Raw genomic sequence first — 23,655 nt, 5'->3', positions numbered from 1 at the left:
TATCGAGAGTCATGAGTTGCCGGTAATGCATGATATGATCAAACGGATCACTAGACCCGTCATATGCAGAAAATTTTGGCATGAGGAATCCCCTTGGGGGATCATAATAGATAATATGTGAGCTAAAAGGCGTGGAGAGCATGTCATCCAGCCTCTTGCTAATGGAACATGGGGGTGGTTCATTTGATGAGTTCCTTCCAACTTGTCGTACCGCTTGGTGCGGGGGGTTGGGATATGCTTCCCAAGTTGCGGCCACCGGCAGCCTCTCCTTACCAGGCTCCTGCGGTCCTAACCTCGCGCGTATTGCGTCTGACAACTGGGGTCTTTTATCACGCTGTCTCTTTAATGAGAGACAGGTAGAGTTCGAGCTTTCATCTTGGGGAGCATGATACATGGGCATGGGTCATTCCCAAGATCGCTCATTACGCATATCAGGGACGACCCATGCAGTTCCGGGATACACCGATTTTGGATCAGGCCTAGAGTTCGCCCCCTAGCCTCTTGGGCGTTGATCACGAGGAGGCCCCAAGGACGAAACTTGGATGCATAACACTGCGTTTTCTTCTCTTAGTCTCGTTGTTTCCTGGAGGAGAGCTTGCATTTGTCACTCGCTCTCCAGCTGTCGCCTCTCCATGGTCTCGCGCCATTCGAAATAGCCTTCGTCTCCTCTGGCTGACGAACAGCTCCTGGAAGGTGTGGACATCTTTGTCGTTGATTGAGCAATTTCCCACAAACGGCGCCAATGTTGAAGCCTCGCATCACCAGAGTCCTCGCAGTAGCCAGATGGACGCTCCCTTTCAACTGAAGATGATTCTTGCCTCAACCAACCTGCAAAAGACGTCCGGACAGGTTGTCCGGACACACCCTCCGATGGTTTTGTTAGCCTTCTCTCTGATAATCAATCTTCCCTTTTTACTGAGTAGGAGGGTTTAGCTTCTCTCCTCGCATGAAGGCCCTTTTATAGTGTCAAAAGCTCTATCCCCTTTAATGGTGGGAGGACTTTTTGACCTATCATGATGGCGCTGAGGTAGTGACAGAGCCATCATTGTCCTGTAGGCGGCTGTCAGATATCGTGGGAGGGGGGTTTGCCGTCATTCCTATCATTTCGCTCTGCAGGCGGCGAAATGCGGGCTGTGACAGGTTGTCTGAGGTGACTCAGCATGGTCCCGTCGAAAGTGCTTCTAGCAGTGTAGACCAGGATGGCCCGTGTTTCACGGTCAAGGCTTTTGATTAAGTTGCTAATGCTGGGTCCAAACAACATATCTGGACAAGAGAGGGGGTCGTCCGGACCGTGGGTTTGAGAGTGCCGTGTGCCCCCCTGAGGGAATCCGGATAGAGAGTTGAGGTGCCATGTGTCCCTTGGGGGGTGTCGTGCGGGGTTGCCACGTGGGCGTTTGGGGATGGTCCCTACAACGTCGTGGGAACACATGCAAAAATGCGGGGTCCACAATATCATATCCAATGGGACATGATATTTTAGAATATACATATCTTATCCTATTCTATCTCACCAACCAAACAGTCATAAAGTTACAAAGTATATAACTAAATCTAAACCATCAAATGAAATATAAAGAAATAAGACTCAAGTACAAACAAATAAAACCATTTATAAAGTAAAAAGGATTTGTGGATTAATTAATCATATTTTATTCAAAAAAATAGATGTAATTAGTAGTAATCTAGATACATCAAAACCCTTCATCAATGCGGATTAATTAGTCAGATTTTATTCATGAAATAACTGGTATTAATGTGGATACATCTAACAAACCACATTTGGAATAACTTCCTTCTTTCGACTTTAATTAGAAGTATTGAGTTACAATTTTTAAATATCAATATTGGCATTGTAAAAATTTTACTAAATATTTATAAAAATAAAAAAATAAAATAAAATAAACTGATTGCATGAACCAACACAGGTTTGAAGCAATATTTTTCTAATTTCTATATTAAGCTCTTTTTTTAAATTGTAAGTACATTTTTTAACTTCCATATTATAAGATACTGAAAATATTAAAATATATATATACACACATGCGCACACAAACAACCCAGAAGACTAAAGAAATGGCGGGTTGATACGGTAGATTTAGAGTTTCCTTAGTGTTCAGTTTGCAGTCAAAAGTCAGGATTTAGAGTTTCGTAGCCCTTTCAACATGATGCAAAAAGATTTAACTACATTTTATGAAATTCCGTAGCCCATACACAGTATTTGTATCATTAGAGTCCACAGTGTGTATGGCAACATTTTACAAAGTGGGTCCCAGGCACACTTTTCCACCAACTTGAAAACAGCAATCTCATAATGCGACTGTATTTCAAATCAATTCCAAAATGCATTTCAAACTCAACCCAAAATAATAATAACAAGAATAAATAAAGAAAAAGGTAAAAATGAAAGACCCACCCACAGCCACAGCTAACACACACCAATCACAATCTTATGTAATATATATCCAAACAATCTTTCATGAGTATCGCTTTCGACAACCCGGGAGTTTTAACAAGTAGATATTATATATATATATATACTATATATTTAAGTACTAAACTGGAAATTAAGCCACCTCAAATACTGTTGAAGCTGGAGGTTGAGCAGCTCCTTAAATGCCAAACTGGAAATTCTGGTTCCTGAATGTAGAAGAAACTAACAGTAAAACATGACCCTCTTGACATTCTCCTTGAGGGCCGGGAGGGGTCTAACGGCTGCATTAGCACCTGATACCCGTGTGCTTCGAGGACCTGGTCCTCCAACACCCATGCCCCCACGACCAGCAGCAGCACCGCTTGTCATTGACCCACTATCTGATGTCTCTGGCTCCATATAGAAGCGTGCTCGGAAAGCAGCCAGATGAGCATAGTATGCAGGGGGCACTGGTAAGATTACAGAACCCATTAATCACAAACAAGATTTTGCAAGACAGCATAAAATGCAAGTGTTAAACTGTGTAACAGAGAACTAACCGATGGAAACAGAGCGTGTGCACCTAGCATATCTGAAAACAGAAAATAAAATCAGATTAAAGTCGATGCCACATAAATGAGAACTCACTGGAAAATTTTGGAAAAATGCAATAAATGACCTGGAACTATTAATTTCCAACTGAATGTGGCATCTCTCTCTCTCTCTCTCTCTCTCTCTCTCTCTCTCTCTCTCTCTCTCTATGTATATATATATATATATATATATAGACTAATATTGCCACAAGTTGTGGACCCAGGAGAAAATTTTCAAAGCTAAACTCAAGGAACTCACGTGTAGCAGAGGTTGTTTGTGAGGGACTGCAGCCCATCAGCTGTGAACTTGTTTTCATCCCACAACACATGGTAATGGGCAGGTCGGCTTGTGCCCTGTTAGCATAATGCAGTACAATATTTAAAACCACAACGAAAACCAAATGGAACATATTCCTAACGAGCAACAGAGGAATTCCCATTTTACCTGAATGCCAGCATGGCTGCACAGGTAAAAGTCAAACTCAGTAGGATGGCAGATCTTAGAATCTACAACAGTACCTGTGGAATTCACATAATGCACATCAAAATCAAGGAAGAAACTGTCTGAGAAGTTTCTGTAGCAGAGATGCTGAGATATGTGAATTACTTACCAGGTAATATATTCCCACTCTTGTCAACTGCATTCCGGTCATTATGGTTGTTCGCAAACAATCTAGTATGATGGCGTTTCTGAACCACAACAAATGTCACAGGAGGCTGATAGTTTGGCTCCAAAGATGCACATGCCTGAGTTTAAGTCAAATGGAAGGGAAAAAGACAAGCCCCCATAATTTCACAATTTGCCCAAGAAGCTAACAGAGAAGATACACGACAAGGAAGATATGAAAGGAGTTAGAACTTATATACAGTTTTACCTTACGAATAGCATCAAGTTCATATAGTAAGACTTGATAGAACTGCCCTTCACTGACCCCATCCCTGCAGATGGAGAAAGTATGTGTTTATCATATATCAAGCATGGCAAAGCAAATGGGATAGGAGCAGAAGAATACGACAATACCTATAGAATATTATGCGCTGAGGTTTCTGCCCAGTTGCTCTACGGAAAGATATAAGCAGTTCTCTGAACAAATTACATAATAGCAAGAGAAAAGGATTAGATCATAAAGCTCAATAACAAAGTTACCTCTAGAAGACAAAAGCAACATGATTTGACTGAACAAATCATCAATATAACATACAAGCCAAAAGTTTAACAAAAGAAACAAATGGGAGGAGAAAGAGAGAGGAGGGAGTATTGTAATATGATGGAACATACTTGATCATTCCACCAGACACAGTTCCTCTTACAGGATCCTGCCAAGTCTTATAAAGATCTTGGATGAGCTCCTGTCGATGGGCCTGAGCACAAACCAAACCAGCATATTTTGTAATCTCGGGCCAATCTTGAGAGGCGACAACCTGCATTGAGAATAAAATGCAAACCACCTTTCATTAATGATAGAAGATGGAAATCTTTACATCCAATCTGGATAAACAATAAAATTCAACCATAAGCAAAGGTGATGAAATAAATTCAGTATCATACAGCAGCAATAGATGGGCTTGAATCCTCTCCTGGGTGAGGATGGGTAACATCAGCCCCAAAAATGATAGTAGGCCGATCACTGACCAGAGGTATGCGCCTTGATATTGCATCAACAAGCACCGTATTTCTCCCTCCAACCTTTACATTAATCTTCAATGCCACATTTGCCAGATATTGCTTACTCATTCTATACACATGTTTATGTAAGCAACACTGTGAAACAAGCCCAAGATCTGTCTCACAGATTCGTTTCAAATCACCTGTAAAATAGAAAATTGAATTAAATTCAAAATAAAAGAAATAACAATTTAACCAAGAATCCAAAAAAGAAAAAACACCAGGAAACATGTATGTATTCAGTAGGGTGCCATACCATAGAGTGAACCATTATTATCTGGCAAAATAACAATAAGCAAATCAAGCTCCTTGCCCTGTGGCTGGAGTTTGGTCATGGCTTCATGAAACCTTGCCTTCAAAACTCTCTCCACCTGATCAGGACGTGCAGTAATTGGTGGAAGTACTGGTTCCGGATTAAATGCCTACATAAGACGATTAATCCAAAGTTCAGAACAAGAATTCATGTCAAATGGATGCAATAAATAAATCCCTCAGCAGAATCTTTAGGAACTAGAGACATGTAGAGTAAACCAGTATATATCAAAAAACATACCATGCCAGAAATATAACACATTTGTGCAAGCTCCTGACAGAACCCACGAGCCACACTCTCTTGTACTCCACGTGAAAAATTTATGCAAATCCAATTGTTGACAGTTCCACCATTGACCATTTTCTGTATTAAAAGAACCATAAATTCAAGAAAATTACTGAGTAATCGCATGGCATCATTGAATCATTTGCACAGGATGAAGTCTAAGCAAATGAAAAGGATGAGCACATTTATCTGACACCATTCACTCCACAGCTTGATAATCAGTATGCACACGTTCATTACGACATGTAAATAAACAAGACCATATACATGATATGAATGTCTATTAAACCTATTAACATGAGAAGATAAAAGAATAGCCTCAACCTTCATATATTATGCCCTACAAATAAAGGGAAGAACAGACAAAAGGTTCCCAATGAATGATTTCATTAAATGGAAGGACAGGTCAACAACCTTATCACTTGTAGATATTTGAGACTTCAGTAGATATTTAAAAACCCTGGCCTTATCAGTCTCTATGTTTTTTAGAGTAAGGGGAAGCAGGGAATCCTTCCCTTCTCTGAACAAATCAGCATCCAGGCTATGTAAAGGATAGGCTATTTAAAGAATAGAAAGCTTAATCTCTCACATGACAACCATCAATTCAGCATGTTAGAATAAGAATAAAAAAATTGCACTGTGTGATTTCAAAATAGAGCAGGAGCACTGAATCAAGAAACCACTAGAATTAATCTTTAAGATCCCAGTGATATCCCAAAAATAAACACAAACCACCAACTAGATAACAAGTTTGGTTTGGAAATAGAAAAGCTCCTGACAGTTATATCAATTCACAAAAATAGCAGATAATCCTGCTTATTAACTGAACAGCAGTATAAATGCCAACAAGATTATCTGAAAATATATGTTGATGTTTTTTAAATCGAATATACCTTATTCATCATATTCCACTGGCCAACTTGAGGCAGACAATCCTTTTCCCTTCCCGTATCATGGTATTTAAGCTACACAAAAAGAACACAAGATTGACAAGCTATATATCATATGCAACCATAAAATCAGAAACTCTACAGGGATGGTTAAATAAAATGGATGAAATCAGATACACTACCCATGGAGCAGGTAAAATGCGAGCTTCAACTGAAGCGAGCTTCTCACTGATTTTGATACCAAACTCCTTAGCATAAGGATCCTCATGATAAGCATTATGGTGAACCGTCTGAGAATGGGCACATTCAAGATGTAAAAAATACTGACATACACACATCGCAAAAGCTAAATTTACTGGCTCAATGTATACTTTCAATACAATGCTACAGGACACAGGCCTGATAGTGCATGCATGTTAAAGGATAAAACACCAATGTTACAACACCACTGGATGCAAACATAATTATTTAAATAACCTCAGCCAAGCAGCACATCATAAATAGCTCAACTATGCATGAAATCATACACACCCCCATCAGCACCTTCTTGGTCACAAAACTGACCCAAGATAGATTAAACTATGACAAGAGGAAAGAATTTGATTTGATTTTTTTTTTTTTTTTTGATAGGCAAAAAGAAAAGAATCTGACTGAAATGCAATTATTGAAAGAATTAGGCTCTTTTTTTTCTCAGGAATGTTCTCAATTTATCCATAAAAGCTAACATTCTCTTTGTTACACTGCCCCTTGGTGAAATTGATACGACATCACAGCCATTTATAAAATTCAATGAATCATGTTCATGTTTGAATATGAAAAAATTGTGATAATAAATCAATCATATTAATTTAAGAGATAGCAGGACAAGATAAAGGCTTAATTAAAATACAATTAGGAAAAAATACCAAAGTTACGACTCATAAAACAGAAATAAACCTACAATAATGGTAAACCATAGAAAATACTTCTTTTTTTATAGGAACCATAGAAAATACTATAACTTTGCAACATCCACAAACCTGCATTATGTCATGCTCCCTTTCTTGAGGACGCTGACAAGTCACCTTCAGTAAAGCAGTAATCTGCCTCTCATTCAACCTCTTGGAATATCTTTGGCCTTCAACAATCTTGCAAACCTGGATTTACTGACACAATTAGCAGGCGCATCCATAAAACAATCACTGACAAGAAGTGATGTATATATATGTGTTTGTGTGTGTGCACAAACCTCCATAGGCAAATAATTTGGCCTCTGTTGATTTCCCACTTGCAGACAAGGCCATTGAGAATGCTGAATGACAAACCCATATGTTTCATAGAAGTACTCAACGACAGATTTCATGGTTCCTCTATCATCAACAGGAAAACTAAAACAAACAGCAACCCATGTCAGAGCAGCAAATTATATAGAGCATTTCAAAATAACCAATGATGCATACAGTCTAATACAAAAAGTAAAATCATGAAGAATCCCAACATAAAACACCAATCCTTACGTCAATTCACGTGTTGCTTGTGATGTTAAGCCAGATATACGATATTTTCTGCGCATATTTCCCCGATGAGTAACTTCAACTTTGACTCCTCTGAGAGCCTTCTTAATCTGCCAAGGCAAATATACGAAGGCTGCATTGTAAAAGTAGTTTCAACAAGTCGACTGTCGAAGAACTACATAACTTTCTATTAAAAAAGTTCAATTTGAAGACAAACAATGTTGTTGAGCAGTAAACTAACCAAGCTACTAGAGCTTGGCTAGACTAAAAGCTTGTTCAAGATCATTCAAGTGGCAAACAATCCAAGTTCAACAACTCATTTGAAACTTGTTCATTTTGAGCAAAGCTCAACCATCCTACAACTAGGGTCAGCCTGCCTCATGAGCACTCAAGACCAAAAGACAAACCAAGCTACTTGAGCCCATCTGGAGATCAGCCAATTAAAGGTTCACTTGAGCTCATGCATGAGATATATGAGCCAGATTCAAACCCATTTCAAAGCTTGTTAATTTTGCAAGCAAGCTCAAACAGCAAGCAGCAAGCAGCATACTACTCAGCTCAGCATGTATCCTTTACAGCCATAAATAAACAGGTTAAGACAATAATGGCCAAAATGAAAGCTGACTTGTCGTAGAAAACAAAAGACATAAGACAAACTAATTTAGGCACAAAAAAGAAACAACCAGGGTACAGGAAAAGCAAGAAAAGTGCAGGGAAGATAAGTATACCTAAAATGTGAAAAGAAAAAAAAAACACTATCAAGATAAAGACAAAAGAACAGAATCTAACCTTTACACGATCAGCATCAGATAATGGTCGGGAAGAAACATCCCGATTCAGAAGCTGTGTCACAAAATCAATGACAGGCAATGGCTCAATAAAAGCAGTCGAGGACATATCTGCGCATTAATGAATGTTAAGTCATTAGATGCCCGAACTTTTATGGAGGGGATTGTGGGTATAATTCACAACAAAACAACTGCACAAATCAAGGGACCAGTAAAAAGGACAGCACCATATGATACATAGCCAGATGCATTCAAAGTGCATATAGATGAGTATTACCAATATTCAGTGACAGTCCCATCTGAGTTGGCCGAATACTCTGATAGAAACCACGCCAACTTTCCAAACCCTCACCCAATGGCTGCCTTCTCCCTAGATCAGGAGAATAAAATGATCGCCCCACGGGACAGTACCTACAGTCAATCAAAATAGTAATAGTTACCCAATATGCAAAACAAGGAAAAACCCCATGTTTGTGCACAAATTAAATTCAGAGAGAACACAAAATCCATACCTAGTTGTAGGCAACTCGCGCAAAACAATGTCAAGAACCTGAAGAGCTTCTTGGGGAGCATCAGCTTGCCTCCCCTGTAAGAACAGTCCTAAATGGTGTAGATCAGCACGTGCAGCCAGTTTGATCACAACTTTGAATTCCCTCTCTCTCCTGCATCAAGAAAAGGTTAACCAATACAAACTAGATACACAATAAATTGCATGGAAAAAATGGAAGGAATACAAGAAGGAGAAGAAGAAGAAATCTTCTGCAAAACCTGGGGGCGCCTGTTCCATCATCTTCATCTATGAGAGTTATCATAAACTCTTTTGAAATGAAAGGAAGCGGCCCAGCAGTATACAGACTTTTCCTTCCATCGTAGGCAGGGAGTCGCTTTCCAAGATGTGACTCCCGGTACAATTTCACCAGCTGTTCCATCACAGCACGGTTCACCCCCCTTGATGTAACCTCCGGATTAATTGACACCTAACATGTAGTAGTAAATTGATTCATCTACATTCATTTCTCAATGGCAATTACAAAAGAAATGCACAAAAATACAGGGAAAAGGCATAAGGTGAGAGAGCACATACATCATACTGGTGTAAATCTTTATCTGGAAGTTCAGCAAAGAAGTGATTAGCCTTGACTATACACTTCTTACCAGTAACTCCCTTGCCTGGTCGAAGAGGAAACCTCATTGATTTGCTGGAGGGAGCGACAGGCTGAATTGCCTGGCTGGGAGGCACCTCCTGCTGGATAGAAACCTTCTGTAGCTGCTGTGTCAAAGACTCAGCAGCCTGACGTGATGAACTGGCTTCAGAGGGAACGCGATGAGGAGTTCCCCCGGCTGCATAACTCGCCTGCGTAGCTTGGTGCAGATCGGAACTTAACGGCTTAGAAGGAGGGCCACCAGAAGACACTGGCTCTACCCCACGGCCACCACCCACACGAGCTCGGCTTCTGCTTCCAGACTCATAAGCAGCAGCTGCTGCAGGAGGTTGCTGAGGTGGTGCTCCTCCTCCACGACCCCGACCTTGATATTCAGTCGGGACAGTGTATTGCTGTTGTGGAGCCATTCCACCACGCTGAGGACCCCGGCCACCTGCATACCCACCGCGCCCGCTTTGTTGTGATTGAGGAGCCCAACCTCTACCCCCTTGAAATCCCATCCCAGTAGCTCCTTGTTGTGGTGTTGCTGCAGGCTGCTGAGAACCTCGGCCTCCTCCACTACCTCCACTAGCTCCACTAGCTTCCTGAGTGGACTCCGAGCTCTCCCCACTGCTGGCAGTGGGAAGTTCAGTTCTCCTCTTCCTAACCATGATAATAACTGCAAACACACAACAACCACCCCAAAAAAACCAAAAACAAACAAAAGCAATGAAAGTCCAAAAAACAGCAGGAGCTATTTCTCTAAAGCATGTAATAATGACCGTGAAACATAAATAATCCAGAAGGCACCACTCCATAAAACCCTAAAAGATTACAAGAAAACCCTTGATTCAATCCAGAGAAGTTAAATGAAAGCAAACACAGGAGAATAAGAAAAGAAAAAAAAAAAAAAAAAGCAATAAAAAAAAATCTTTGGATCCATAAAACCCAAAGCAAAATGACTCATAAATTAGCACATGTCTCTCTGTACCAGTGACTACAACCTAAATTCACATCACAAAAATCAACAAAACAAAAGGTATAAAAAAACAAAAAACGAAAAATAAAAATAACAAAAAAATCCATTCAAAATCATCACAAAAATTCTGGACCATATCAAACACAACAAAAAAATCCATACCCTAGAAACCCAAAACCAAAGCCACAGAAGGTACCATTTCCAATTAGAAAAAACCACAAACCCTGGCTAAAATCCACCAAACCCTAAAAAAGGTTTCATCACAAAACCCTAAAAGCAAAGTCAAAATCGAAAACCACAGCTAGATACCAAAGATCTAATCCTATGATTGCACCAACAATACAAAAATCAGATATTAGCATTAAAAACATCAAAACCAGACAGATCCGCAGGAAAGCAAAGCATAGAGACGGAGTAGACCCGATCTAAAGCAAAAAATAAGACCAAAAGCGGTAGAACAAGAAGCAGAAACCCTAAAACCACTATTATTTACCTCAAAACCGCTATCGGAAAACTGCTCTGCAGCCTCTGTTGTTATAGACTAAAGTGAAAAAGTCACACACCCACAATCGTACCACTAGAAAACAACCACCACAGTGGTGCGTTTTGTATTTGGAAGAGAAAATGAAAGAAAAAGAAAAATTAAAATAATTGTACTATTGCGCTAATAACAAAATATGAATATAAATAATAAAAGAAATGTATTAAAAGAGAGAGGTGAGTGGGTCGGGCGTTCGTCTGTAGAAGAAGAGTAAAATCCTCAGCAATGCCATCCACACCCTCTATTTAAAGAACTGGTAGGTGTTTGAAAATGACATGTCCACCCTTGACCTTGTGGGTTCCATTTCTCTCTAAAATGTCTCTTTCCTCTCTCGTACAGACACCTCGGATGCTCACGTGGCTCAGTTTTTCCTCTTTTATATTAAAAAAATTTTAATTTTAAAAAATTAGAAACGAAATCTATTTAATGATATTCTCAAAATAAATTTTAAAGATAAACATTAATTATTGAAATTGATATGAAATTTTAAAATAGAGGTTTTTTATTTATTTAATATTTAATGCTAAAACTATTTATAAATAAATAAAAATTAATACATATCTTTATCTTCTTTATCATAAATCATTAAAGTGGTTACAATTTAAAATATATAAATAAAAAATACAAAAAATTTAATCGATTAAATCTGATGTGAAAACATATTTAAAGAATAATATTTATTTTTTAATATTTTATATTTAAAAACAAAAACGACAACTCCATTCCCAATTTCCCATTACCAACCCAACTACGAACAATTGTCATTCTCTAACACCATCATCGACCATGGCCGTGGCATGTGCTGGCGTGGCTGCCAGCTCAGTTCCCGCCTCTTGAAGTGGAGCGAGTCACATGATTGGTCACGCCTCGTCTCGATAACACCACGAACCGTAGTGTCTCACCTTGCTCCCGTCGTTACACGCGCTCAAGTACAAAAATAAACGAAGACTCGTCTGGTTTGAGAGACACCTGTAAACTTTTTACCATAAGGGTTTGTCGTGTTTTGAGAATGCTGTGCACGCGCTTTCGGAGAGAACGGGAAATGCCACTTTTTATTAATAATCAGGTCAATTGAATTATTATTGCCAAACAGTGTCCAATCAACGTTAATATCGATATTAGCACTTTATAAAAATAAAAATATTTTTTTATTTAAAAATTGAATGCATGGTTTCTAGAAGTTTCTTTATCCTGTTTTCACTCGTCTCAGAAGTTTGTGGTGAGCGGTGTCACTTCATCCAACACTCCATTGGAGTGTCGTAGAGCCGTCGGATCCTTGCCTATCATCAACGATTTCTTTTTGTTTTTCTTTTCCCTCTCTCCCCTTTGGGGTAGTTTTGAGAATTAAAAAAATAAATATTTGTAGGAGTAAAACGTTACTCTCAGTAAGATGCTGAGATGCTGGATCGTACGTTTCCTTTTCTGCGGGATATCATTATATAAAATTAAGGATATTATGTCCAATTCAATGAATTTATTGGACAAAAATATTAGGTTTAATTCTTATAATTTTGTAAAACTCTCATTTTCCAAAGATGAAATTATTAAATTTAAAATAATTTTTCACCTTCCTTTCTTCCCTCCCGAGTCCCAGCCAGAGTCCTTGTGCTCTCCTTCGTCCTTTTCTTGTCTTCCTTCCATCTTTTTTCAGTATTTATTGTCATAGATAGCTCTACACATCAGAAACTTAAGCGTCCCGCATGGTTGAAAAATCACAATAAGGGTGAATAAAACTAATTTCTGTTTTGATTCGGCCTATATGCCTCTCAGATTTGAGGTCAAGAACAACTACCTTCACCTTCTTGAAGCTTGCATACAATCCAAATCCCTCACTGAAGCCAAGAAAATCCACCAGCATTTCCTCAAGAACACCAGCAACGCCGACAGCTCTGTGCTTCACAAGCTCACCCGCCTGTACCTCTCATGCAATCAGGTTGTACTCGCCCGCCGCCTGTTCGATGAAATTCCCAACCCAAGTGTGATTCTTTGGAACCAAATCATCAGAGCTTACGCTTGGAATGGACCTTTTGATGGGGCTATTGATTTGTACCACAGTATGCTCCACCTGGGTGTCAGACCCAATAAGTATACCTATCCGTTTGTGCTCAAAGCTTGTTCGGGTTTGCTGGCCATAGAAGACGGTGTTGAAATTCACAGCCACGCTAAGATGTTTGGGCTTGAGTCTGATGTGTTTGTCTGCACTGCTTTGGTTGATTTTTATGCTAAGTGTGGGATTTTGGTGGAGGCACAAAGATTGTTTAGTAGCATGTCACATAGAGATGTTGTCGCATGGAATGCGATGATTGCTGGATGCTCTCTATATGGTCTTTGTGATGATGCCGTACAGTTGATTATGCAAATGCAGGAAGAGGGCATATGTCCCAACTCTTCGACAATTGTAGGGGTTTTGCCAACTGTTGGTGAAGCCAAAGCCTTAGGCCATGGGAAGGCATTGCATGGTTACTGTGTGAGGCGGAGTTTTGATAATGGTGTGGTGGTTGGCACCGGCCTTTTGGATATGTATGCAAAGTGTCAGTGTTTGTTGTATGCCAGGAAGATTTTCGATGTAATGGGAGTCAGGAATGAGGTAAGTTGGAGTGCAATGATTGGAGGGTATGTTGCAAGTGATTGTATGAAAGAAGCATTAGAGTTATTTGATCAAATGATACTCAAGGATGCTATGGATCCAACACCAGTTACTCTTGGGAGTGTGCTTCGGGCATGTGCAAAGCTGACTGATCTCAGCAGAGGGAGAAAGTTACACTGTTACATTATTAAATTGGGGTCTGTTTTAGATATACTGTTAGGCAACACACTTCTTTCGATGTATGCAAAGTGTGGGGTTATAGATGATGCAATCAGGTTCTTTGATGAGATGAATCCAAAAGACTCGGTTTCTTTCAGTGCCATTGTCTCTGGCTGTGTGCAGAATGGTAATGCAGCAGTGGCATTGAGTATTTTCCGAATGATGCAGTTGTCTGGTATTGATCCAGATTTGACAACCATGTTAGGTGTTCTTCCTGCTTGTTCCCACTTGGCTGCTCTGCAACATGGCTTTTGTAGCCATGGTTACTTAATTGTTCGAGGCTTTGCAACAGATACCCTAATTTGTAATGCTCTTATTGACATGTACTCCAAGTGTGGGAAGATCAGTTTCGCTAGGGAAGTTTTCAATAGGATGGATAGGCATGATATTGTCTCTTGGAATGCAATGATAATTGGATATGGAATTCATGGGCTTGGAATGGAAGCACTTGGCCTGTTCCATGACTTACTGGCCTTGGGTTTAAAGCCAGATGATATAACATTCATTTGTCTCTTATCTTCTTGCAGCCATTCAGGGCTTGTCATGGAAGGGAGACTCTGGTTTGATGCCATGAGTCGAGATTTCAGCATTGTCCCAAGGATGGAACATTGCATTTGCATGGTTGATATTCTTGGCCGTGCTGGACTTATAGACGAGGCTCACCATTTCATACGAAATATGCCATTTGAGCCTGATGTTCGCATATGGAGTGCTCTGCTTTCTGCCTGCAGGATCCATAAGAATATTGAACTTGGGGAAGAAGTATCTAAGAAGATCCAGAGTCTAGGACCTGAAAGTACCGGAAATTTTGTTCTTTTATCTAATATATACAGCGCTGCTGGAAGATGGGATGATGCAGCACATATTAGAATCACACAGAAAGATTGGGGTCTCAAGAAAATCCCAGGATGCAGTTGGATTGAGATAAATGGGATTGTTCATGCATTCGTTGGGGGCGACCAGTCCCATCTGCAGTTGTCACAGATAAACAGGAAACTAGAGGAACTGTTAGTGGAGATGAAAAGGTTGGGCTACCAAGCAGAGTGTAGCTTTGTCTTCCAAGATGTTGAAGAGGAGGAGAAGGAACAGATCCTCCTTTATCATAGTGAGAAGCTAGCTATTGCATTTGGAATTCTTAATCTGAAGGCTGGCAGGCCCATTCTTGTTACTAAGAATTTGCGGGTATGTGGTGATTGCCATACAGCAATAAAATTTATGACTCTCATTACAAAGAGAGAGATAACCGTAAGAGATGCGAATCGGTTTCATCATTTCAAGAATGGGACTTGCAACTGTGGAGATTTCTGGTGAGAAATGTTTTCATACTACCTTCCTTCTTTTCAACAAAGAGAGTAAGCTACCTGTTCGGTAGAGAAAGAAAGGACCAGTTGGGATCGAAAGTAAGATACCAGTTTGATCAGCTGGCCAAAGAGCATTCTGCTGGATTCGTAGCACATTCTTCTTTACTGCAGAAACCAAGGCACCAGCTCAGTCGATATTCCTAAGAGGATTCTCTCAAGTTTGTGGCACATGTTAAGAGATGGATTCATCATCTCCCTCCTCCTCCCTGTCACAGCATACAAGTACATGTTCAGGAAGCAGATCTAAGAGCATTTTATTGAGTTTGCGGAACATGCTAAGTGGACGAATCCTCAGTTCTATCCAAAAGGTCTAATACGGCCGCCAACCAACCTTGACAATGAATTAGAAGGGAAAAGAAAACAGAGAAAGAGTTTTATGGCTTGTTTGGCAATGTTCTCGAAGATAATTCATTATTATTTTCATGAACAAAATTCCATTTGAGAATATAGTTCTAAAAAACAATTTTCTCTGTCCTATTTTCCATGAACGTGCTATGCATTTATGTTAAGTGCAATGCTCTCCGTCTGTCTCCTTGTTATTTGTTTCTGATTGTTTATAAGAATATTCTATTAAAAAAAAAATTGAAAACACCTTAAATTTGTTGTTAAAAAATTAATTTGTTTTCATAATAAATTTTTTAAAAGTTATTCTCAATCCAAGATTTGCCATAAATATTGTCTAAGTTAGAAAACTAGAAATGCTTTTAAAATCATAATACAATTATTATTTTGGTTTCAAAAAAAAATGTAAATAAATAAATTGGTATTTAGGTAAATTTATAATTTAGAAATTTTATGAAGATTTGAGAAGAAGAAATTAACCCTAAGATGAGTATGCTTAAATAGGAATGGATTAGGGTTATGAACTTATAATTTATAATTTGATGATCAAGTCGATTCCATGATTATAAGTTCATTCTATACCGGACCAAACCGGAATTGGGTTATATACATTCTCATTATGAGATCTAGTCATTCGAGCATATCTAAATAAATACTAAGTTTACATATGAATCTCTAAGTCTTTGCATTCCATTTAGGATAAGGAATAAGCATAATTGTGGGGAACTTTGAGAATAGTACAATGTGATTATGAAAATTTCTATAAGTGTATTTTTGGATTAAAAAATAATAATAATATGATGTTGTTTGCAAATAATAAGTATTTTTTTAAAGTCATGTAAGTTGCAAAAGTGTTTTTAGTAGAGTTAAATAATAAATAAATATATGCTTAGAGAATAAATTTATCAAAAATTTAGTATGAAGGATTCATTTAAATCTCTCTAGTGATTCATAGGAAATTTCTACAACGTTGTTCCCTTAGTATTATCCAATTCAAGTTAGGGGAATTCTATAAAAAAAAATTATTTTTATTTTTAATAAATGATCTAGTATAAATATTTGTAAATTCTAAAAAATGTTTAGATAAGTTTGAAGTATTAAATTGAGAATTATTTTTATTTGACTATATTTTGCCTAATATGTGCATTTTTTTACCTTATATGTTCAGATAAGTTTGAAATACTCAACAAGGAAAAAGATACTGACCTTTGTTACTCTTGGTGGGGGTAATGATGATCTAAAAACATATTTAGTAGGATAATTATTGACATATAGTATATCATTAGATTAATTTTGGATCAACCCACCAACAAGGAACATTTGAGGTTAGCCACTTCTATAAGTCCTAATATGATGGGTACTTTTGTAAGTTCCAGTATGATAGGCATTCTGTTAACAGCCATTTTTTTTTTTTTAATAAACTCATGTTTATCAAAAAATGTGATTTGATACTTTTCTAAAAATAGCACATGTAATACAAGTTTGTTTCATATGATTGTACTCATGTTACAAACATCCCTATTTCATTTTTGTAAAATATATGTACTTGATCTCTACCCATTATTAGTCTTTCGAGCTCACCCCTTTTATTAAATGTTGTCCAAATATACTTGGTTTTGGGATGGAGAGGCATTAGGTAGGAATGACTTAAGAAGTTTCTTTATTTGTTTAGTAATAAGACTAGTTTATTTGGTTTTAGTAGTTTAATTTTACTACTACTTTTTGAGAGAATCGTCATAATTTTGATTGGATTTTTGTAATGGAAAGAAAATTTTCTAATTAACACTTTTTAGCAAGCTTAATTACTACTTCAGATAGGTTTTGTGATTAGCATATTGCTAATTATTTTAGCTTGTTAAGTCACTTTCATGTCAAGTTTTTAGGTTTCACATGTGTTAGCCCAAGGGTTCTCCTAATTGTGTTTTGATGATAACAAACCATGGTTAAGTAGCTAATTGGTTTGAATTATAAAGAATTTCAGGTGTTAGTTTAGAAATTCATCAAAAGACCCAATGGATACAAGATCAAGACATTTGGAAGACCTTTAACCATAGGAAACATATGTAAGATGAATCCATGGGTGCACTTAAGATTTTCATATCTTTTCATGCATCTTTAAAAACTCGGTCTATGCATTAAAGTAACATTTCCATCTAACCCGAGTTTTATCAAATGAACCTTAGGCAAATCGTTTCAAAATTGGCATATTCATTTACCTAAAGACCTTGTCTAAGTGTTAAAAAAGAAAAAAAAAAAGAAAAGAAAAAGATAGGTTTTTAGGTCAAAAAAGGTGAATCGGTCAAGGTAGTGGCTAACTGGCTCAACCGGTTAGGGTATTGATCGACTAGTTACACTTTCCCGATCAAGGTTTGGGTAAGAGATGCAAAAAATCTTCTCTCTCTTCCAGTAGCCCTTCATTCCCAGTCGAGGGATATGCCTTCTTGGTTAAAGTTTGATTGAGGACTAATGGTCACCTGTCATACATTTATTGTCCAACGGCTAGTTAACCGATCAACCCCCAGCTCAACTGATCGAGACTGATTTTTGTTTTTTTTTGGCTCTCGATGCTAGAAACCTATAAATTGAGAGCTCTCCTTCAATTATGAGCAAGATAACACCTGCATTTATTTGTTTACCTACTTGTTCTTGCCTTAAAAGCTCTCGTTCTTTTCTTGGTGCATTAAATCTCCATTTGCATATTCTTTAGAGCACCTTTGTGATTCATCCTAGCTTTGAGTTGTATTAGAGCCATTGTTGAGCTAGGTTGAGAGATTCAAACTTGTTGTTTGAGTGTTAGAAGTTTCAAGTGAGTAGAGACTTGAAGGGATTGTGTAAGAGCCTATTGAAGCTAAAATCCAAGTGTAAAGGTATTGGAAGCTTGGTAGAAGCTTTAAGTTTAATGGAACCCTCACTCGGTTTGGAGCTTGAGGAGAGTGGATGTAGGCAAGGGGTGTTGAACCACTATAACTTCTGAGTTTGCTTCCTCTAACCCTATCTCTTTATATTTGTGCTTCTTTTGCTTGAATTTGTGATGTTTGATTTTTTTTAAAAAAAAAACCCAATTCACCCCCTCCTCTTAAGTGTTTTCTCTATTAAGATGAACCTTTATTTTCTCAATTGATATCAAAGCAAGACCTCTTGTTTAAGACTTAACTGTCTAAAAGCAAATGACTAATCCATCAAGCTCATCTCACATTGAAAATTTTACAACCAATAGACCTCCATTTTTTTATGGGAACCGATTATCCCTATTGGAAAACTAAAATGACTTGGTTTTTACAATCAACTGACTTAGACGTATGGGATGTCATTGAAGATGACCCAACTTTTCCTTCAAAACTAGTTTATGGAGTCATGGTTCCAAAACCCAAACAAGAATGGGATGAGTGTGATAGAAGAAATTTTCAATTAAATGCTAAGGTCATTTATATTTTGCAATATGTTATGGATAGAAATGAATATAATAGAATTTGTCAATGCAAATCAACTAAAGAAATTTGGAGATTACTTGAAGTGATTCATGAAGGAACAAATCAAGTTAAATAGTAAAAAATCAATTTACTTGTTCATAGTTATGAATTGTTTTTTATGAATGATAATGAAACTATTTTTGAGATGATTACTAGGTTCATTGACATCGTTAATGGTCTTGAAACTTTGAGAAGACCTATAAGGAATTAAAGAAGGTAATAAAGATCTTGAGGTCACTTCCATCAAAGTGAGATGCAAAGGTCACCGCAATTCAAGAAGCCAAAGACTTGACCAAGCTACCTTTGGAGGAGCTCATAGGGTCATTGATGACATATGAGATCAATTTGGCAAAGAAGCAACAAGAAGGGGAAGAGAAAAAGAAGAAAAGCATAGCTCTCAAAGCTACAACTAAGGAAGAAGAAGAAGTTGATGAAGAAAAACAAAGTGAAGAAGATGAACAATTAGCCCTCATCACAAGAAAGTTCAACAAGGTCATGAGGGGTGAAAAGTTTAGAAGAAGAAGGTTCACTTCTATAAGAGACTAAAAAGGAATCTTCATCCCATGGTGACAAGGAGAGATGGGAGGAGAAAAGGGACTTGGTGTGCTTCAAGTGCAAGAAACCGAGACACATTAAATATGATTGTCCTCTTTACAAAAGTGAAGCCAAGAAGAGAAAGAAGAAGACAATGATGGCCACTTGGAGTGAAAGTGAAGATGAATCCTCTGAAAAAGAAAATGAGAAAAAAGTAGCAAACATGTGCTTCATGGCAATAGATGAACTTGATGAGGTAAACTCTAACATTAACTATGAAGATATACATGATGCTTTTGAAGAATTGTATAAGGTTTTTGAAAAACTTGGTTTGAAAAATGCTTTTATTAAAAAGAAAGTTCAACAACTTGAAAAAGTACTTGGAGAAGTAAAAGAAAAATTTTCAAATATTGAAGACTCAAAAACTTGTCTTGAAAAAGAGAATGAGATTTTAAGAAAGAAAAATGAATGGTTGACCTCCTTTCTTTCAATCTTTTCTTGTGGATAAAAATCTTTTGAAATGATCCTAGCCAACCAAAAATATATTTTTGACAAATAAGTACTAGGATTCAAATCTTAAAAGAATCAAAAGTATCTTAAGAACTATTTTGTAAAGGAATCTACAAGTGCAAGTCCTTTTAGATAGTGACTTGCTCTTCATTGAAGATCAAGGGTTCTTGTTCGTCCAACTGGGAAGTCACAAGTATGTCTAAAAGTTTTGGCTTATGGCATATAAGGCTTCTTTGAGGTATAAAAGGTTCAGTATCATTTTTTTATATAAAATGTTTTAAAATGATTTTTCAAAAGAAGTAGGGCTGCTCAAGCGGTTAATCTCGTTCAAGCAGTCAGCCCCCTCAAGTGATAAGGACAACTCAAGCGGGGTACTATAGAGGTTTAAGTCCACTCAAGCAGTCATGACAGTCCTATTGAGTTTAGAAACAGATTTTGGATGAATTTTACTCAAACTCTAATTCGAAAACTTAAGATACCGGGACTTTTTAGCTTTTGCCTATAAATACCTCCCTTATAACCCCTTGAGGGTTTGAGATTTGGGTTAAGAGATCGAAGATTAGAAAGATCATAGAGATCTTGGAGATTGTTGAGAGGCCTCTTATTCTTTAGAGGGACTCTTTGTAAGAAAGCCTAATTGTCACACCATTCTCATTCTCTCATTCAAGGATTTGGATATTTGAATTGTTGGTTGAAGAACTTAATCCCTTCAAAGTGGCCAAATGATCTACTAGGGAGTAATAGAGAGTTGTTGTGTCATGGACGTAGATCAAGTTGTAGGTGCCGGAGAGTAATTCGTTAGGGTAAAGCTATAGACCTTCCATTTTGTCCCCTTAGCATATGCCTTATTAGGTGTTCTTTCAGTACTCCACAACAGTTCCTTGATGGCCCATTACTATTCATACAACTTACTTTTTGAGCCACCTTAGATACTTTGGTTGGGGGATTTATGTGGGCCTTCATTGTGACCATTGGCAACCTTGAGTTAGATCTAGGTTTTTTTCTTCATTCTTTCTTTAAGTTAGCCTTTTTAGGTGCACTTTCCTTTTTAGGACAATATACTTAGGCATTTCTTAGGACATCATGCCCACTTAGGCTCATTTAAGTCTACCTAAGCCCATTTAAACACCTCCTTAGGTTAAATTCCACTTAGTTAATTGAAAGTTTTTTCCATTTAGGTCACTTAGGCACATTTTAGGTTAGCCCACCCAACCCACTTAGGTTCACTTAGATAGATTATTTAGGCTTAGTGCACTTAGGTTTGTTTATTGAGTTGTGATTGCATGATTTTGAGTTTTAGTGAGTATTTACACTAGATTAACATTTAAATTTTGATTTATTATTATTATTATTATTATTATTATTATTATTACCCAGGACATATAACAGTTCATGCACACAACAACAACAAATTAATTTTGTCTAGTGAACTCTAAGCATAAAAATAGAAATAATTACTGTCTAATTTTGTCTAATTTATTGCAGAAAATTGAACATAAAAACACAGAAATTTGAATATGAAAATAACTTTTATTGAAAATATACCTTGATTGCAGAGAGTTGTTGATTACAGGCTTGCTAATAGTAGAGGGATGACTAAAGGAAATGAATACAAAGGACTAGGTTTTTGAAAGGAGAGATTACAAAAACTAGAGAGGGATTTTTAGAACATACACTCTTGGGCTTTTCCAACTTTGCCTTGTGATGAAGATCACTTCTTTATTTATAGATGAAGAAATCGGACTTAAGACTTGCATGCTTGAAATTTTTTTGAAATCGGCCACAAAATGTTGAAACAATTGGAGCTTTGGTTCTTGAAGTCTGTAGAAGGAGAAGAGTTTTCTTTTCCTTGTCAAATGTCTTCAGAAGAGAATAAATTCTCTTTCTTTTCTCTTTCTCCATGTTGTTTTGAAAGTTACATTGGTAGACAAATAACAGTATTTGACATTATTCAGTCACTATTCATTACTATTTGAATAGTTGTTTTTTTTTTTTCATGCCTTTTATACGCATTCTTCACAATTTCTTCATTACATACTTTTTTTTTTTACTGGATAAACATAGGGAGAAAATTGTACAAATATACATTTGTATAAAAGATTCTTGAAATCTTTTATCTAGATTGACCCATAGGTCATCCTTAAATGATTAACTCAGGGTATACATATGAATCATCTTATAAAGCTGTGTTTTCAGTTTCTTCATTTTCATGTTGATCGCCAAACCGTTTGAGGGTTTGAATGAGTCCTTGACGATACTACTCTAAATCAGTAGCCACTGCTAATGAAGCTTGACATTTGGTTTTCAAAGTTAGGAATTCTACTTGAATCGGTCATCGAGAAGAACTTGCTGAATCTTTTGAATTTGATGAGTTTGGCCTTGAAATTATTTGCAAAATATTTTGTTGACAAACGAACTCATGATTGAATTTGTCTTACCATTTGATGTTGAATTCTCTAGAGAGAGATAATGAAAAATGATGAGGTTGCTCTTGCTTCTTGATAATATTCCATGCGAGAATCCATGGAATTCTTAATCTGGAATAGAACGTCAGGAGTCTCGATTGAGTGATAGACTCGAATGAAGTCTTGCTCTTATAGAAATTGATTTTTTCTTGAATTTCAGGAGGAAATATGGAGTCCAGTAGACAAAAGAAAGTCCACCATTTTTGAAACCAAGCAGGAAATTTGGTATTACAATTATTTGAAAATTGGATGAACCAAGAATGCTGGTAACTTTGCAAGTAAAACATATTGTACCAGACATCCATGTAGTCTATGTAGTTGTAGCTCATGGGATGGAAAGGTTGACTAAACGCCTTGCAAGTGAAGGTTTTTTATTCTAATTAGCAATGGTCATGACTCTAAGAACTTGAAATTTGGAAAAAGCAATTCTTTGAGGATTGTTTTTATTAGTGTTATGAGTAATTTCAACTGAATCGGTGTCTACTAAGATGAACTCATAAAATTGATGAATTTTCAAAGGATCATTGGAATTGAAGTTGGCTCCTTGAGGAAAGATATAAGGAAGAATTTTAGGAATTTCTTCATAATTGAACTCTGGCTCAATGAAAGCAATTTCTAACGTTTTGGGTTTTTTGATATATTGACTAGTTGGAAAAGAAGGAGAATGAGAAGGTAATGTTGAAATAGTGTTAAGACTGGATTGACTCTGAACATGAATATTCTTAGATGTTGATTTAGAAGCTTGAATGAAACTTTTTGAAGGTTGAAGAGGAGGAAAATATGGACTTAGAACTTGAAAGGAATTTGATGTTTGTAATGGAAAAGTAGGACAAATATTTGAAAATTTTGAAATCATTACATATGAAGCTTTGGTTTTCTTGGATGATGAAGGGAGTTGGGGCCTAACGAGAGAGCCCATGAAGATGGAGGAGGATCCTTACCTTGCAAAAACTCCCGAGTAAGGAAGTCAGGAAGAGAATTCAACTCTCCTTTGATAAATTCAATTTCAAAATCAAAATTTGAAAGTAAAGCTTGCCATCTTGCAAAAATTTGTTTTTAAACTAAAA

At 37.2% G+C, this 23,655-nt stretch overlaps 2 protein-coding genes across 2 annotated transcripts; one reads left to right on the top strand and one right to left on the bottom strand.

The window, feature by feature from the left end:
* Positions 1-2,430: 2,430 nt before the first annotated feature.
* LOC100256320 (protein argonaute 1) lies at positions 2,431-11,322 on the bottom strand. The gene is made up of 22 exons (XM_002271189.4): positions 11,053-11,322; positions 9,523-10,259; positions 9,207-9,415; positions 8,951-9,100; positions 8,716-8,849; positions 8,440-8,549; positions 7,654-7,760; positions 7,386-7,524; positions 7,177-7,293; positions 6,340-6,447; positions 6,161-6,232; positions 5,223-5,345; positions 4,926-5,091; positions 4,553-4,812; positions 4,283-4,425; positions 4,025-4,087; positions 3,879-3,942; positions 3,615-3,750; positions 3,449-3,522; positions 3,263-3,357; positions 2,971-3,002; positions 2,431-2,880 (listed from the first exon to the last, which is right to left on the bottom strand). The coding sequence occupies exons 2-22, from the start codon at positions 10,249-10,251 to the stop codon at positions 2,654-2,656; spliced, it is 3,258 nt and encodes a 1,085-aa protein (XP_002271225.1). The 5' UTR covers positions 10,252-10,259; positions 11,053-11,322; the 3' UTR covers positions 2,431-2,653.
* A 1,168-nt stretch (positions 11,323-12,490) lies between these two features.
* Positions 12,491-15,744, top strand: LOC100251168 (pentatricopeptide repeat-containing protein At3g16610). The gene has a single exon (XM_002271230.4). It carries the CDS (start codon positions 12,860-12,862, stop codon positions 15,215-15,217), a length of 2,358 nt encoding a protein of 785 aa, XP_002271266.1. The 5' UTR covers positions 12,491-12,859; the 3' UTR covers positions 15,218-15,744.
* The last annotated feature ends 7,911 nt before the right edge of the window (positions 15,745-23,655 follow it).

This window comes from Vitis vinifera, chromosome 17, assembly GCF_030704535.1.
Source record: "Vitis vinifera cultivar Pinot Noir 40024 chromosome 17, ASM3070453v1".
In the NCBI taxonomy this organism is placed as follows: domain Eukaryota; kingdom Viridiplantae; phylum Streptophyta; class Magnoliopsida; order Vitales; family Vitaceae; genus Vitis; species Vitis vinifera.
The sequence above is the reverse complement of the archived record's forward strand: the minus strand, read 5'-3'. Positions and strand labels throughout refer to the sequence as shown.